Below are 16,968 nucleotides of genomic sequence, written 5' to 3'. Positions count from 1 at the left end.
AACTGGAGGGGGCCCTGGGTGGCTCAGTCTGTTAAGTGTCTGCCTTCAGCTCAGGTCATGATCCCAGGGTCCTGGGATTGAGCCCACGTTGGGCTCCCTGCTCAGTGGGGAGTCTGCTTCTCCCTCTTCCTGCCCCTCCCCCTGCTTGTGTTCTCTCTCTATCTCTCTCAAATAAATAAAATATTTAAAAAACATTTAAAAATAAGCTAAAATAAATTAATCTTGACTTAAAATCAAAGAAACACAGATTTCTGTACCTTTCACCCTCAAAAGCATTGATATTCACCAGATCCACATCAAAGATCTGGCAGTCCTGGATCCCTTTTCCTCTTAGCAACAACCAGCTGGTACTGGTTTGGCTGCTCCATGTGGATGGAGCATGATGTCTTGTTCCCAATGGGCCACTCCATTCCATCTTCTACCATGTATTCACTCATGCTTTCATTTCTGTTGTCTGCCTGGTCTTTGGGGGCATCTAAGTCAGAGACAGGAAGCAAAGTCCTAACAACAGGGGAGCAAGCTTTTGCTCACTGCACTGAAGATCAACCCCTGCAGTGCAAAGCACAGAATCGTTGGTACTGACCACAGGGTAGACTCTGAATGGCTTTTTACGGTTCATGGAGACATTATCATGGGTTGACTTGTGTCCCCCTAAAATTCATATGTTTAAGTACTAACCTCCAGTACTCCCAGAATATGACCTTACTTGGAAATAGAGTATTGCAGACATAATTTAACTAAGATGAATTTATACTGGATGGGATGGGTCCTCTAATCCAATATGACTGGAGTCCTTATTTAAAAAAAGGGAAATTTGGACACAGAGAAGCACACAGAGAGAGCACCATGTGAAAATGAAAACCGAGGTTGGGCTGATGTTTCTACAAGCCAAGAAACACCAAAGACTGCCAGCAAATACCAGAAGCTAAGAGAGAGGCCTAGAGATCGTTCCCTTACAGTCTTCTGAAGGAACCAACCCTGCCATCACCTTAATCTCAGACATCTAGCTGGATGAGGATCCACTCATAGACCTGTTGTGCAGGTTAATTTGGTTAACATTGGAGAAGCACTTAAAACAGAGCCTTTACTTGGCAAATGCCGTGAAACACTGTTTCTTCTTCTTCTTCCTCTTCCCCTTTGTCCTCTTCTCTCTCTTCTTCCTCTTCTCCTCCTCTTTCTCCTCCTCCTCCTCCTCCTTCTTCCTCTTCTTCTTCTTTTTCTTCTTGTTCTTCAACAGTCTTGCTCTGGCTGTAGCTTTGTTCTGAACTTTGAATAAAGGTGTTTTTGTAGTGGGAAAATCTTTGCACCAAGAAGAAACCCCTTCCCTGGCTTCTGGGCCCTGTTCCACCTCAACCTGATGCATGACCTGGAATAGAGCACAGCACCTCTCTGGGCCTCCCTTTCTGCCCTCTTTTGCAAAATGAAGGAGCTAAAGTCAATCTCCAGCTCTGGGCCCCATGTTTTCTCATTGGCCTGGGCTGACTTGGAGCTCAAGCAGGCTCTGCAGCCCTGTAGGCTATGTAGTTGGAGGTTTTGGTATGCTGAGAACCCTACAGTAGGTTCTCTTGGGGAGCTAAACTTTAAATACTTTTTATTTCAAATCAATTAATTAACATACAGTATATTATTAGATTCAGAGGTAGAGTCCAATGATTCATCAGTTGCATACAACACCCAGTGCTCATCACATCACATGCCCTCCTTAATGCCCATCACCCGGTTACCTCATCCCCCCACCCACCTCTCCTCCAGCAACCCTCAGTCTGTTTCCCATAGTTAAGAGTCTCTTATGATTTGTCTCCCTCTCTGATTTCACCTTATTTATGTCACTTAGTTGAGTTTTAAAAAATATAAGACTTGGCTGTGAATTTTGCAAGACTGTTGAATCACAGATCTGTACCTCTGAAACAAATAATGCAATATATGTTAAGAAAAAAAAAAAGAAGGGCGCCTGGGTGGCTCAGTTGGTTGGGCGACTGCCTTCAGCTCAGGTCATGATCCTGGAGTTCCTGAATCGAGTCCCGCTTCGGGCTCCCTGCTCGGCAGGGAGCCTGCTTCTCCCTCTGACCCTCCCCCCTCTCATGTGCTCTCTCTCATTCTCTCTCTCTCAAATAAATAAATAAAATCTTTAAAAAAAAATTTAAAAAAAAAGAAGAAGAAGAAGAAGATAGCAGGAGGGGACAAATGAAGAGGGGGAAATCGGAGGAGGAGACGAACCATGAGAGACTATGGACTTTGAAAAACAAACTGAGGGTTCTAGAGGGGAGGGGGATGGGAGGATGATTAGCCTGGTGATGGGTATTAAAGAGGGCACGTTCTGCATGGAGCACTGGGTGTTATACGCAAACAATGAATCATGGAACACTTCATCTAGAACTAATGATGTAATGTATGGGGATTAACATAATAATAAAAAATTTTTTTAAAAAAGAAAAAAATATAAGGCTTGGTACTTTCAAATACACTGTGGATTTGCCAGGTTAAAAAAAAAAATGAAACCTCTTTAAAAAAATTTAAAAAAAAAAAAGCGGGGGGTGGCTGGGTGGCTCAATCATTAAACGTCTGCCTTCGGCTCGGGTCGTGATCCCAGGGTCCTGGGACCGAGCCCTGCATCGGGGTCCCTGCTCAGCGGGAAGCCTGCTTCTCCCTCTCCCACTCCCCCTGCTTGTGTTCCCTCTCTCGCTGTCTCTCTATCTGTCAGATAAATAAATAAAATCTTTAAAAAAAATTTTTTTAAAAATGAAACTATAATTCTACTAAGATTGGAAGGAATCCAAGAGCTCCTGTAGACCCTCCTCAAATATTACAAGAACTTGTCTCATACTGGCCCAGGGGATGGGATTAAACTGAAACAACAGATAAAAGCTACAGAGAAACATTACCTTCAAATATTTATCACTGACTTGATGCTGTTTTGTGATAAATAATTGTCAAGGTTCTTAATGGTTTCCATAAGTAAGTAGAAAAGAACGACACATTGAAGATGAAATTTAAAAGCAAGTGGAATCACAGAGTCATGAAGCTGATGCTGGTTGTTTCCATTACCATCCCTACCCAAAGTCAAGGTCACTATACAATTTTCGTAGGCATTGTTGATTAAGAACACCATATATAAAATATAAGCACGCAACAATAATTTTTTTATAGAGAGCAAAATGTCTTCACTTACCCCAAGAAGGCTGAACCACAGTAAGATTCACAGTTACAGACTTGTGGGCATTCAGGCCCTTCATGTTAGCCAGGCAAGTCAGAGTCCCATTGCCCTGTGGTGTGAGAGTCAAGATGCTCACTGCGCTTTGGAGGTCGTCAGGCTCCAGACCAGAATAACAGCTTGAGTGGCTCACCGGAACACCGATCTCCCAGGAAATACCCGGGAGAGGGATCCAGCCCAATGCATGGCAAGTCACATTATAGGGCTTATCCTCAGGGACTATAAGGTTGCCTCTGGGAATGAGCAACTCCCCCATAACTAGAGAAGAAAAGAGAAATGTTCTGAAGGAGTGGCCATGACTCTCTTGGTTCCAGGTTTTCTTTAATTTTTCCTTCAAATCACATTTCAAGAGTGCTATCTTCCCAAGTCCAAACTGGCTATGTCTCTATCAAGAACCTTAACTCAGGTTTTATCTGTGTCTTTATTTATACCTTCCAGGTTCGTGAAAGAAGGTGAGGTTGCTCACCAGAAAACAAATTATTCCAGAGAAAATGAATAAATAAAAATTAGGATCCAGGGGAGCATAAATTATGTGGGAAAGAGGGCAAATGTGCCTTCCATTAAAGGCTACACAACCACTAAAGTGGGGTCACAAAGTTGTCCTGGGAGCCAAAGCGAGAAGGGAAAAACCTTTACATTCTTTCCACTGTAAGGAGAATACATCTCAAAGTCTTACGGAAACCAGGTCTCTCCTAGCCTTTGGTCAGTCAGATTCATTGTATTTATTTTGGGGGTCACACATTTTTAAACATAACTTCCCATGATAGTTCTTTATTCTTCCAATTACAAATTAAATCAAAATCAAATCTAATTATAAAAATAATTACCCTAAATCACGTACCAGAATAGAATACTCAAAGTATTTTAAAGTTTTTATTAAGGACCCACCTGCATATGCCAATGTGAACACTGTAAACAACCCACCTGAAAATAGTGCTTTGTGTGCTAATATTAACAAAATAACCTGAGGATTGGCTCTGGTAAAGACACAGCCTTAGTGAAACACATAAACACTGGAACATCCAAATTAAAATAGCCTCCCTGCTGCATAACATAATGGGAAGAACACTGGACTAAGAATCAAAAACTCTTCTCAATCCTGGATTTCCCACAAAATTGCCATCACCTGGAACAAGTCACTGACATTTTCAGGCTCTCTGTTTTTCACTGGTCAAATGAAACAAGTTGACTAGATCAGGGGTTTTCAAATGTTTAGGTTTCAGTACCTTTTACAATGTTAAAAATCATGAAGACTCCAAAGACCTTTTGTTTATGTGGATCCTACCTACCCATATTTACCATACTTGAAATTAGAAATTTTTAAGTGTTTATTTTATAATAATAGTGATAACCGACTATAGGCTAACATAGATTAACATATTTTTATGAAAAAACACCTATATTTTTAAACCAAAATAAATTATTAAGAACATTGTTTTATATTTATGCAAATCTTTTTTTTTATGTTATGTTAGTCACCATATAATACATCATTCGTTTTTGATGTGGTGATCCATGATTCATTGTTTTCATATAACACCCAGTGCTATGTAAATCTCTTTAATGTCTGGTTGGATTCTCATATCAGCTTCTGCATTCAATCTGTTAAAATATATTGCTTTAGTTGGAGTATATTAAAAAAAATCTGGCCCCCCATGGATATATAGGTGGAACAATGAGAAGGCTTTTCAGATAATCAAGGATAGTCTTTGATACCGTACCAAATCTTGGCAAGTAGTGGTTTCTTACAGGTTAGTTGCACTGTGGAAACTATAACTATATAAAGGAATTTTCATTCCCTTTTACATTAAAATCCACTGCTCTATCTGGCACTTTGATTGATCTTTCACTCTTGCATGACACTGTATCATTATTCACTGGTCATTTAGGAAATGTGGATCCTCTGGGCTATGCAGACCTTCCCAATGCACAGTGGAAGCCTTTCTGTGCACCACTGAAATGAGAGTAGGAAAGGCAACTCACATCTTAGTGTTATTATGGGAACAGTCATGACTTCACAGACCCTGAAAGGATCTAGGGGATGCCCAAGAATTCCCAAACTAGATGGAACTGGATCAGCTCTGAAAGCTCTTCCTATTCTGAAATGGTACATTTCCAATTATTCCTTTCCTCAATGGTCTCTGGGAATCAGTAGAGCACCTTTGCTAATGCAAGGATTACTGTAAATGCAACAATGAGAGGAGAATGCATCTGTCTCTCAAAGCTAAACGGTTTTGTCCTTATTCCTTTTTCTCCATTCATTGTTTCATTTGATGGAGAGGTTTAAGATGACGGAAGCTGGAAGCAATGGTATTGCCTCAATTAATAACGGACTATCTTGAACTCAAATCTAGTGGCCCTCAAAACACAAGAGGTCTAGAATTTGGTGTGTGGTTGATAGACTGGACAAGTGAAGCAGTCTGAAGCATTTCCTTTTTCCATATATATTTGTGACTCAACTTTTCCCATTGGCTTACACAAAGCTTATCGAGTAGCACGACAAACACTTTATACAAGGGTGATGACTAGAATATTCACATAGATTTTGGATGACTCAGTATGGAGTTATGTAAGCTGTCTTTATTTTTCTTGCTGATACACGAGGAGGAAAAAAATAAATCTTTGGATAATTCATTTTAAAAATAAAATGGATGTCTCCTCTGTTTTTTAAGATTCTTTTCCCTTGAAAGAGATCCTGCTGCTTAGAGAACATTTGTTCCTCTAGGAACAAAGTGCCATTCAGAACACTGCAACCTGGGTAATACGACCAAGTTCGGTCCCCGGTCTATGGGTTGCTTCTTCATGACCTTGGGAAAGAATTTAACATCCCTAGATGCTTGTTCTTCCATCTATATTAGAGCCAAAACCTACAGTAATTACCAACATATAAAAATGCATGTTTAGGCATATTCAGACAACTTTATAAATGCATAGCTTTGAGAAAAGCTGCTATAAAACCACATGGATTTATGAATTTGATATGCTATATCAAATAAGTCATGCCTTTGACCCTGTTTCCTTGATCCAGGGGTGCCCTTCTCCTCTCTCGCTTTTCCATTTTGCCTATCATCCCCAGACCTCCGAAGCCCATAAGGGCACCTCACCATGGAGTCCTCCATGAAGGCTTTCCTTATGCTCTCATCCCCCTACCCAGTTCAAACCTGAGCTTGTCTCCCCCTCAGGGTCCTTGCCAGCCTCTCCGGTGCACCAATGTTATTCATGCATTTGCCCTATCTACTCTTCGGGTAAGGTTCTTGAGGGCAGAACTCTGCCTTACTCTATTCATCTTTGAGTCCCCTTTCAGATGCCTAACACAAGGGTGTGCTCTTCTTGGGAATGCAATAAATAATAGCAATTGGCTATATGGAGATTGCTAGGACCCGGGTGCTATTTTAAAGCCTTTCCATGAACCTACTCATGTGATCCCACAACAACCCTATGATGAGGAAACTAGGGCATGAGGTCATCAAATAACATGGTCAAGGTCACACAGTTAGGAAGTGATAAAGCTGGAATCTGAACTTAGCATTTGGGCTCCCTAGCCTGCATCACGAACGACTAGACCACTCTGGCTCCCGACTGTGTGCGTGATGAACTGAATCAGACAGGACTTTGGAGTCTTCAAACCATCCTCAGTCATTGTTTCATTGGATCCTCACAGTAAACTTGTGAGATGGGCAGGGGAGCCTTATCCCCATTTTAAAAATGAAGAAGCTGAGTCACCTCAGGGGTCACCAAGCTAGTAACCGATGAAAGCCAAACCAGAACTCATGTCTTTGATTCTGTTTTTCCTGTGTTCTTTCCCTTATACCTCAAATTGTTAATAAGAGTCTAGTCATGCAAACTAAGCCAATAATCCAGGTAGTCTCATAAAATCACTATTTAGAAAATATCCTTAAACCTCATAAAATTAAAGACACATAAAAGCAAAGAGAAAACAGTTTGGCTAAGTAAAAAAAAAAAAAAAAAAGGGCAAGTAGAAATAGGTAGGCATGCATCTCTACCAAATGTTATCAAACTGGATTCGATGCAACATTAACACAAATCCAATGTTTGAAAATTTCTCCTAGACAAGCAAATAAATAGACATAAGAAAAATTTCAAAACCATGATGTGGTCTGCTGTAAGAAATGCTGCCACAGAAATCAGGAGCTCTACTAGCTCCAGTGGGTCTATAAATACCATCTAATTACATAAGGAATGCAAAGTGATTAAACTTTGATAAAGATGTTCTGAATTCTTGTAAAGCATCCTTTTTTTTTTTTTCCCTAAACAGCATGATTTGGAGCACCTCACAACGCCCTCTAAGAAAAATAAGTCATCCATTATGATAAATTTCATTTACTCTTCTCTAAAACACTTGGTGTATTTCGCGAACACGCACCTTTGGCTATAAGAACCGCTGGAGGCAGGGAAGAATAAAAGATTGGAGGAGTTCAGCTGGAAAGAGGTAAAAGGTAAAGCATGATTCAAAGTGCATACATGACATAAGGCAAAGAGACAGAGTCAAGCATATAAGAAACTAGAGAAAAGGCAAGGATTGGTAGCCCCCGCTAAATCACAGGGTGTGGTCTGCCGGGGGTCATTTTTGCTGTAAACTCTGAGTGAGATCAGAGGGGAAAATAGGAAAGAGTGAGAATGTCTGAGTTTGGGTCCCAGCTCACCGCTGTGATCGCAAGTTTTGCTCTTCATTTCTTCACTGGTAAACAACAGGTGGTAAAAAGATGAGCATAAGAGCAGTGACCGCAACTGGCCGGGGTAGAACAAAAGCTATCCGTACTGACACAGATCAGATGGGAAAGTGGTAAGACCTGTATTTAAGAATCTTAGTGAGATGATATGAGGAATTCTTAATCGCAGGAAACAAACTGAGTGTTGTTGGAGTGGGGGGTGGGGTGGGAGGGATGGGGTGACTGGGTGATAGACATTGGGGAGGGTATGTGCTCTGGTAAGCGCTGTGAATTGTGCAAGACTGTTGAATCTCAGATCTGTACCTCTGAAACAAATAATGCAATATATGTTAAGGAAAAAAAAAGAAGAAGAAGGTAGCAGGAGGGGAAGAATGAAGCGGGGGAAATCGGAGGGGTAGACGAACCATGAGAGACTATGGACTCCGAAAAACAAACTGAGGGTTCTAGAGGGGAGGGGGGTGGGAGGATGGGTTAGCCTGGTGGTGGGTATTGAGGAGGGCACGTTCTGCATGGAGCACTGGATGTTATGCCCAAACAATGAATCATGGAACACTTCATCTAAAACTAATGATGTAATGTATGGGGATTAACATAAGAATTAAAAAAAATTAAAAAAAAAAAAGAATCTTAGTGAGAGAAAAGGGAAAGGAGAAGAGAGACGAGAGAAGCAGAAAGAAGGGAAGTAGAGGGAGAATTGGTGAGGAAGGGGGGTAAGAAATCACAAATAACAAAACAATGGATATTCGTTGGTTTGGAATCATTCATTCCAAGTGTAACTCCAGCAGACAGCAGCCCCGTCATCACCTGTGACGTGAACTCCGAAGGGTCCTTCCATTCCCCTGGCGTCTGGCCCAGCGGACGCCCCCTTCTCCACTCAGAGCCACCTGGGTACCCACCTTGGACGGAAAGGAAAGCAGAGGCATCCCGGTCACTGTTCTGGAGGCTGCACTTAATACGCCCGGCATCCTGGAGCTGCACGTCATGGATTATCATCTCAGAGATGGAGTTGCTGCCCTCTTCATAACTGGCAGAGGTAAAGCGGTCATTGGTGATGATGGGCTCCGTGGGTGTGATGCTCAGCACCACCGTGTCATTCAGAGCCCACATGATGAGCCTCCAGCCCTGCGAGATGGTGCAGTTGAAGCGAGCCTCTGTGCCCTCCAGCACCGTTGCGTTCTTGGGACCTTCTATGATTTGATAGCTGGATCCAGAAGCTGGAAGGCGACCAGTTTTTCAAGGCAGCAAGTGAATGGATCTATGCAAGTCAACTGTAAGGCTTAACCCTCTATATTTACCAGCTGGATAGCCAGTGGTCAGACTCCATGTCTTCCTGGTTCCAACACCATATCTCCCCACTGGACAGGAAGCCACCCATCCCTCCTTTCCAATCCCTCCCTCCACAGTTCTCAGTACTCCCGGCAAAACTGGAAGAAAAAAATGCCATTCCTCCACCTCCAGAGAGATGTTACCTCAAAGACCTGATCCCAGCCTGGCCCCAAGAGCATCCCCCTAGCCCAGCTGTTATTTAAGGCAAGTTTTTCACCTCTACTATGAAATGAGAGTTATCCTCCCAGGAAAATGGGAAGGATCTTTGATTCCCACCTCTGAGGAAATCCCAAGGCTCAGAGAGGAAGGTGGAGAGCAGCTTCTCTTCACAAAGAGAATGCGGGCCCCAGCATGTGGTGATCACAGCCCCACGCATGCCCCTGCATCCTTAGAGCCCCCAAATGGGATGCTCAGGACAGTGTCTGGGGCTGGAGGAACAAGGTTGACAGAGAAGGAATCCAGCTGGAGAGAGACAACAGTTGCATCCTGAGTACACTCTCCTGGAGTGATAGGTATCAAGTCAATATCAAGAGAACCATACTGTCTGTCACTGAGGCCACACCTCTCCTCTTAAGGACCAGAAGAGACATGAGTGGGGAGAGACAAAGAGAGGAAAAGGAAAGGTAGAAGGATGTAGGGGAGTGGGCTCTCTTAATGAGAACAACCAAGTGATGAGTCTGGCAGCCTGGTACAAGTCTCACCACACCGAGTGCTGGGTTTAAAACCCCATCAGACAGGCAGGTGGCCCAGAGGGAAGCTGGACCAGGGGGAGAGGCAGCCAGGGTCAAGGTCAAGGAGGGGGTCCTGCGGGGTCCAAAGAGGCAGAACTGAGGGAACGTCAGAATTAACTAAGACTGTTCCTGTGTTTGGGCAAACATGATGGCTCTTCTTCTTTTGTCTCTGGGCATGATAAGAAAAGAGAGACAGTGAGACTCTAAAGAACTGCTCCTGCTGGGTATCCTCCCTTATCCCTGGATAAGTCTCTCTGATCCAAAGATCCCTTTGATCTGGGATTTTAGAAAGAGAAAAAAAGCCTGGGGAGGGAAGTCAGAAACAATACCCCAGGGAAGCCAGAGCACTGTGCCAACTTGGCTCTTTCCATGAGCCCTGAATTGCATCTTTAAAAGAAGGACAAAAGAAAACAAAGAGCCAAATATGCACTTCGAGGAAAGAGATGAGCTCTCCCCACCCCACCGTGTGACGACCGCACTCTTCCCCGGCTCCTGATGCAGGTCAGTGAGAGCTAAGTGGCCAGAACCCAGCAGCTCGGATGTGGGTAATGCCAGGATGGCTGAGACCCAGGCTTCCCTGACAGGAGCTCATCTAAGCAGCTCCCGTAGAATACGCAAGCCCCTCGGAAACCATGGCTCCCTCACTGCCTGGTCTGAGGTAGAGAGATTATCTCACTCTGAGTTTGTTCAAGCCAGCAGACTGCAACATGTGACCATGACGACATGCAGGCCACATACCTTACTTTACAGGTGGGAGGTGAGGGGGAGGGAGGCCAAATGGAAACTCCTCGAGTTTGAGCCTGACCTCTAAATTAAACAGGATGCACCCAGTCCCAAGCACTACATTCCCCGGACAGCATCACCTGCAGTCTTGGCTTCCCACCATGAGTAAACACGCCGTCAGCCCTGCCTCGTGACTCAGAAGCCTGATATTCTGATAATGTGAGGTCCTGGAGCCTCCTTCCTCTCCCTGAATCCTATCAGCTATGGTGTGTGTAACCCTGCCCTGCACAGAACAAATATGAGAAAATTGTAAATAAGACCTTTCATCACACACAAAACCTCCCTTTCCCTCTGCTCCCCTTTTCACTCTGTAGAGCAAACAGGCAAATTGGGGCAGAGCCAAGGGAAAGCTCAGTGTCCCCCTCCCAGACACTACCCCGGCCGCTAGCCATGGTGACCGCCCAGCTCAGGAGTTGATCCACCTGCAAGATCCTTATTCACTAACTCACACTGTAATTTCCACATCAGCATCTGCAACCCCGCCCTCTTGCTTCCTCCCCTGCCCAGGATCCTACTCCACCTGGCATCTCTATGAACGACAGGCTCCAGCCTGGACCGAAAAGCATCTCTTCTACTCACTGCATCCTCCCGTCTGTGAAATGAGAATCACTCCAACCCTAGCCCCTCTGCCTGCTTCCGTGCCTCCCGCCGGCCCTGCATCAGTTGATCCCAAACACGGATCCTACCATCCTCCTTCGAAGGCTCTCTCTCGGCTCCCTGGAGGAGTAGCCTGCTGTCTCCCCTGCTGCGGGTTAGACCCCTCCATTCTTCTGCTCTCTCCAGCAGGCTCCTCACTGCACCTGCGGGCCCCCCACCTTCCCCCTTCTCTTACTCAGCACTGGAAAGGAACAGAAAAGCAGACAATTAAAAGCAGAAGGGAGAAAGGGAAATGCAGTGGATTTGGCGGCAGAGAAATGGTTTGGCGTGGCAGGTCCGAGGAAGAAAATGGGAGTCGGAACACATCAGGGGTTGGGCCCGTCAGAAGGAAACTGAGAAGCGAGGGAGGGGTCCTGAGGTGCCTGCAGAGTCCCGCTGACGATGGCAGGAGGCACCAGCGTCACTGTTGGGCCACCAGCACCCAGAACTGCTATCCACATGGCAGCCAGCCAGCGGGATCTTCTCAGCAAACCAGGGTGATCAGGTACCCCTCCCCTACCTCCCATCTCCATACTCAGACTTTAAGTATTTTAAACACAACTGTCCTAGAGAAAGACAAGATAACCCTTAACGTTATCATATCTTAAGACCCTACTTAGTCTCACTGGGGAGGGTGTGTACTCTGGTAAGCGCTGTGAATTGTGCAAGACTGTTGAATCTCAGATCTGTACCTATGAAACAAATAATGCAATATATCTTAAGAAAAAAAAAAAAGAAGAAGAAGAAGAAGGTAGCGGGAGGGGAAGAATGAAGCGGGGGAAATCGGAGGGGTAGACGAACCATGAGAGACGATAGACTCTGAAAAACAAACTGAGGGTTCTAGAGGGGAGGGGGGTGGGAGGATGGGTTAGCCTGGTGGTGGGTATTGAGGAGGGCACATTCTGCATGGAGCACTGGGTGTTGTGCACAAACAATGAATCATGGAACACTTCATCTAAAACTAATGATGTAATGTATGGGGATTAACATAAGAATAAAATTTAAAAAGAAAAAAGAAAACAACTGACCAGGCATGCAAATGCTGGGACACTGTGTACAAAAAAAAAAAAAAAAAAGACCCTACTTAGTCTGACATTAACTTCCTTCTGCCCCAAACTCCACCCTCCAGCCACCAGACTATCTAAATTCATCAAACTCATCGACTCTTTCTGGCCCCAGGGCATTTGCACAGGCAGCGATCAGCCTGGCATACCAGTCTTGCTTATACCTCAGCTCCCAGCCTAGTTGTCTCCTCCCCAGGGAAGCCTTCCCAGAGTATTAAGTTGAATTATCCTATAGCAGGCTTTCAATCATCGAAGCAATTGTCACAATGGTAATTTTATGTTGATTTTTCAAATAATGCCTGATTCTCCTGCTAGGCTGTAAGCTTTGTTAGCAGGGACTGTGCCTGGTTTTGCTCATCACCGTATCCCGGTGCCTGCAACTAAAGGGCACATAACAGGCCCCCAGTGAATACTCACTGAGCAAATAAATAAGGGTGTTGAGTTCTAAATAATCCATTACACTGGGGCAAAGCAGAGAGGAGAGCCGGCAAGAACCCTTTGGGTGCACATGGAGGCTGCGCTCAGCTATTCAAAGCCAAGTCTATAAATGAAGGTGTCTCTACTCCAAGACTTTCCAAGATGAAACATCCAAGGGTCTCAGGCTTTTGCGATGGACCCCATCACCCAGGGGGCATTAGAATTAGCCCAAAACACTCTCCCCTCCTGGAACAGCCAACTCCGGGCCTCAGCCAGAGCCATCCCTTTGTTCAAAACAGAGCTTCGGGGAAAATTGCCTCGGAAAAATGGTAGACCCCACGGCACATCAGTTTCCCGCTGAGCTGCTAGAAGAGATCTTTGCCTCTCAAAGTGGCTGAAATAGCCACTTTGGAGCCTTGTCCCTAAAATGTGTGCTGAGTGTGGTTTGCTAGCCCGAGACAAGTCCTTAAGCTCCACACAAGCAGGGACGGTGTTTCGCTCTCCACTCTACATTTGTTTTGTTTTGTTTTGTTTTTTAGATTTTATTTATTTATTTATTTGAGAGAGAGAGAAACAGCATGAGAGGGAGGAGGGTCAGAGGGAGAAGCAGGCTCCCCGCCGAGCCGGGAGCCCGATGCGGGACTCGATCCCGGGACTCCAGGATCATGACCTGGGCCGAAGGCAGTCGCTTAACCAACTGAGCCATCCAGGTGCCCCCACTCTACATTTGTTATGCACTCTGGATAACAAATGTTTATCCAGCACCTACTAAACACCTGGCACTGCGCACTATAAGCCAGGAGTTTCCAAACATCGCGGCGCCCAAATACATGTTAACACCACAGCCTGGTCCCCTGAGCTTAATATCTCCACACACCCCAACCAAAATTCACAAAACATTCCCTACTGCCCATAACACACTCTGATAGTCCCTATACTATTTTATGCCTTTTCTGATTCTCAATAAATATTGAATATTGGGGGAGGGGATATCAGAGTGACCGAAAGGGGGCATTCGTGGGAGGTGCTTGGTCTCACTATTGATACACAAAGGTGTTCAGTTTGTGAAACTTCATCAAGCTGTACCTCTATGACTTGTACGCGTTTCTCTATGTTCATTATACTTCGATACAACGCCTTTTAAAATCACTGCATAAGGAATACAGGATGGATACCCTCTGGAGTTTACAACCTAGTTGGAAAGATAAGACAAACACACCTGAAGCAAAGAAATCTAGACAAGACCTAATCAAGAGAAAGCTGGGGGAACGAATATCAGTCACCCAAAAGACCCCGCAGTCTGCTCGCTCCATCTCCTGCAAAGCGGAGTCTGATCAGGAGACCCTGGCCTGGAGTCCATTCCAACTGACACCCTGGGGGAGATCCAGGATGAGGAGAAGCTGATGAGAGGAATGGCAGGTCTCACAGGCAGTGGGCCCCTGCCTGTCAATAAATGGGAGCTAGGATTATCACCCTGAACACTGCCAGGTCAGGAGGGCTCTAGGGAGGAGGTGATGCCTGAATGGGGCCTTCCTTGAAGGCCAGTTATAAACAGAAGAAGAGAAAAACAGGCAAAGGATGGGACATCTTAACAAGAGCAATGAGTTCTGGGCAGGTATGGAAGGCAAACGCCCACACCAGGGACAACCCACTGAACAGGACTGGTGGCCCATGGAGGACCACTCCCGCAGCTCAGTCGGCAGAGCAGGAAATGGGCCCAACCGAAGAGACCCCACTGTAGGAAGGGCCCAAGGAAGAAGCCTCTGGCAGTCACGTGTCCCGGCCGCCTCCTCTGGGTTCCCTTCCGCCCACTTCAACCGGATGCCTACGAAAGTCCTTTCAAGCCCTCGAGAGCCCTACCTGCCAGCCCCACCAGGATGACCAGCATGGCTGGGATGCCTCTCCAGCTGCCCTCCATCTCCACACGTTTTCTTCACCCCTGGGAAAACAAAGCAGGCAGGTGACAATCTACCACTGATGAACATTTGCCATTCAGAATACGCGGAGCCCCTACCAGCTCATGTGTCTGTGGATGGGTGAGTCAGAGCTTCTCAGCATGGTCACAGCCTCACCCCACACCTGCTGCATCAGAAGCTCCAGGGGCAAGCCCAGAAATCTGTGTAAGCAATGCAACAAGGAGTCAGTTCCGGCACGTGCTCAAGTTTGAGAATCACTGTGTTAGCTGACTTTACTCCCAAGCCCGTGTATAAATCATGGAATGCAGATGGTATGCCGTTCCCGCGGAAGCCCTCACCAAGATGCAGGGGCATGGGCTTCCGGCTCTTCATTTCAGTCACGATGGTTTTTTGGCTTGTTTGTTTGTTTGTTTGTTTGTTTTAAAGATTTTGTTTATTTATTTGACAGAGAGAGACACAGCGAGAGCAGGAACACAAGCAGGGGGAGTGGGAGAGGGAGAAGCAGGCTTCCCGCCGAGCAGGGAGCCCGATGGGGGGCTCGATCCCAGGACCCTGGGACCAGGACCTGAGCCGAAGGCAGACGCCCAACGACTGAGCCACCCAGGCACCCCTTTTCTCCTCTTCTTTTCAAGATTTTATTTATTTATTTATTTGACAGAGAGAGCGAGAGAGCACAAGCAAGGGGAGCAGCAGAGGAAGAGGGAGAAGCAGGCTGATGCGGGGCTCGATCCCAGGACCCCGGGATCATGACCTGAGCCGAAGGCAGACGCTTAACGACTGAGCCACCCAGGCGCCCTCAGTCACGATGTTTTAATCACTGAGGGAAAAAGAAATCCTGTGCACAACAAGTTCACATTATCAGAAGGGAAACAGGCAACAAAATGAAAAAACAGAACATAAACTTATTAGAAGGTGCCAAAGGTATGTAGCAAAATAGAACAGGAGAGTGCATACAAGTGGTTGTGGGTGGGGGGTGGGCTGGCTATGACCACAATGAGGGAAACTGGAGAAAGGCTCCCGAGAAGGTGTTCTGTGAACAGTGAAGGAGGAGAGCTTGCCAGCCACGCGGGTATCTGCCGAGGAGCTTTCCAAGCAGAGGAGTAACAAGTACAAAGGCCCTGGGGTGGGACCGTGCCTGGCATGTTCGAGAGGGCTCTGGGGCTGGGGCAGAGTGAGGGCAAGGGAAAGGGCTCAGAGAGGTCAGAGTTAGAGGAGGCCAGGGTAGACTGAGGAAGGCCTTACGGTCCCCTTGGCAGCACAGGGGGATCCTGCCACGTACACCTCCTGGCCCTTCCTCCCAGTCCCTTGTTCTTGGATAACCCTCTTGCTCACCCTCCATCCCCGCATGTTGTCTTTTGATTTTCCCCTTCTCCCCTGCGACAGGCCTATGCAATGCAGTCACCAGCCCCGTGAGGTCCCACTGGAGCATTTAAGGTAAATCACCCACTGAACAGGTTGGGAACTGTCCGCAAAAACGACAGCCCCTTAGTCTCAGAAAAGGGTCTTTTTCTTTCAAACATTCTTCACCACCACCGCGTGGTGCACAGCACCCTAACCAGGGGATGGTTTTCTGTGGCTTTGGCATCCGCACGGATTTCACAGCCCCACCAGCTCGTGGGAGGGAGTGGGAGGAACCCTGGGGAACCCATCCAAACCCTCCAAAATGTGGGGCGCTGGGTTCCGCCAGAGACACCCCCTCCCCCGTGGGATTTTGGAATGAGCTGACACCTGTCCCGGGCTTCAGTCCCCTTTCTTCCGGTACAGACCGAAAGAGACAGACCCCACAGCAACCCACAAGCGGAAATACAAGCAGGGAAACAGGGCACAGATTAACAACCGCCACACCTCAGTCTGCAGAACACACGTCATACAGGTTGCCGAATAAAACCGAGGGGTAGTGTGAAGCGTCCTAAAGACGCTCAGGCCTGTAACCCCTTTTCCATTCAGGCGAGATACTGGGTATTCACAGCTCATGGGAGGAACATAGGCTTTCCACCCTCTTTGATTCTCTGGTGTGTTGGGAAAGCAAAACTCAGCATGTGTGCTCAACTATAACCACCCGTGTGCATAACGTAAGGTTCAAAGTACGTGCTGCTGCCGGGCGCGGCGGGCCCAGCCCCCGACCCCGGCGGACCCCGCCCCCGGCCCCTGGACCCCGCCCCCGGCCCCGGCGGACCCCGCCCCCGGCCCCGG

General features: G+C 46.4%; 1 protein-coding gene across 1 annotated transcript in view; it reads right to left on the bottom strand.

Moving 5' to 3' along the window:
- The window catches only part of IGSF5 (immunoglobulin superfamily member 5), a 37,201-nt gene extending 21,967 nt beyond the window's left edge, over window positions 1-15,234 (bottom strand). Inside the window, exons 1-3 of the mRNA XM_035028884.1 lie at window positions 14,720-15,234; window positions 8,799-9,116; window positions 3,170-3,469 (exon numbers count right to left, since the gene is read on the bottom strand). Coding sequence (XP_034884775.1) covers window positions 3,170-3,469; window positions 8,799-9,116; window positions 14,720-14,777 — 676 coding nt within the window. The 5' untranslated portion in view covers window positions 14,778-15,234. The remainder of the gene's footprint in view (window positions 1-3,169; window positions 3,470-8,798; window positions 9,117-14,719) is intronic.
- Between the last annotated feature and the right edge of the window lie 1,734 nt (window positions 15,235-16,968).

Source organism: Mirounga leonina, unplaced genomic scaffold (assembly GCF_011800145.1).
Source record: "Mirounga leonina isolate KUSES-001 unplaced genomic scaffold, KU_Mleo_1.0 Mir_205, whole genome shotgun sequence".
Taxonomy (NCBI): Eukaryota; Metazoa; Chordata; class Mammalia; order Carnivora; family Phocidae; genus Mirounga; species Mirounga leonina.
This window is presented reverse-complemented; position numbering and strand designations above follow the sequence as displayed.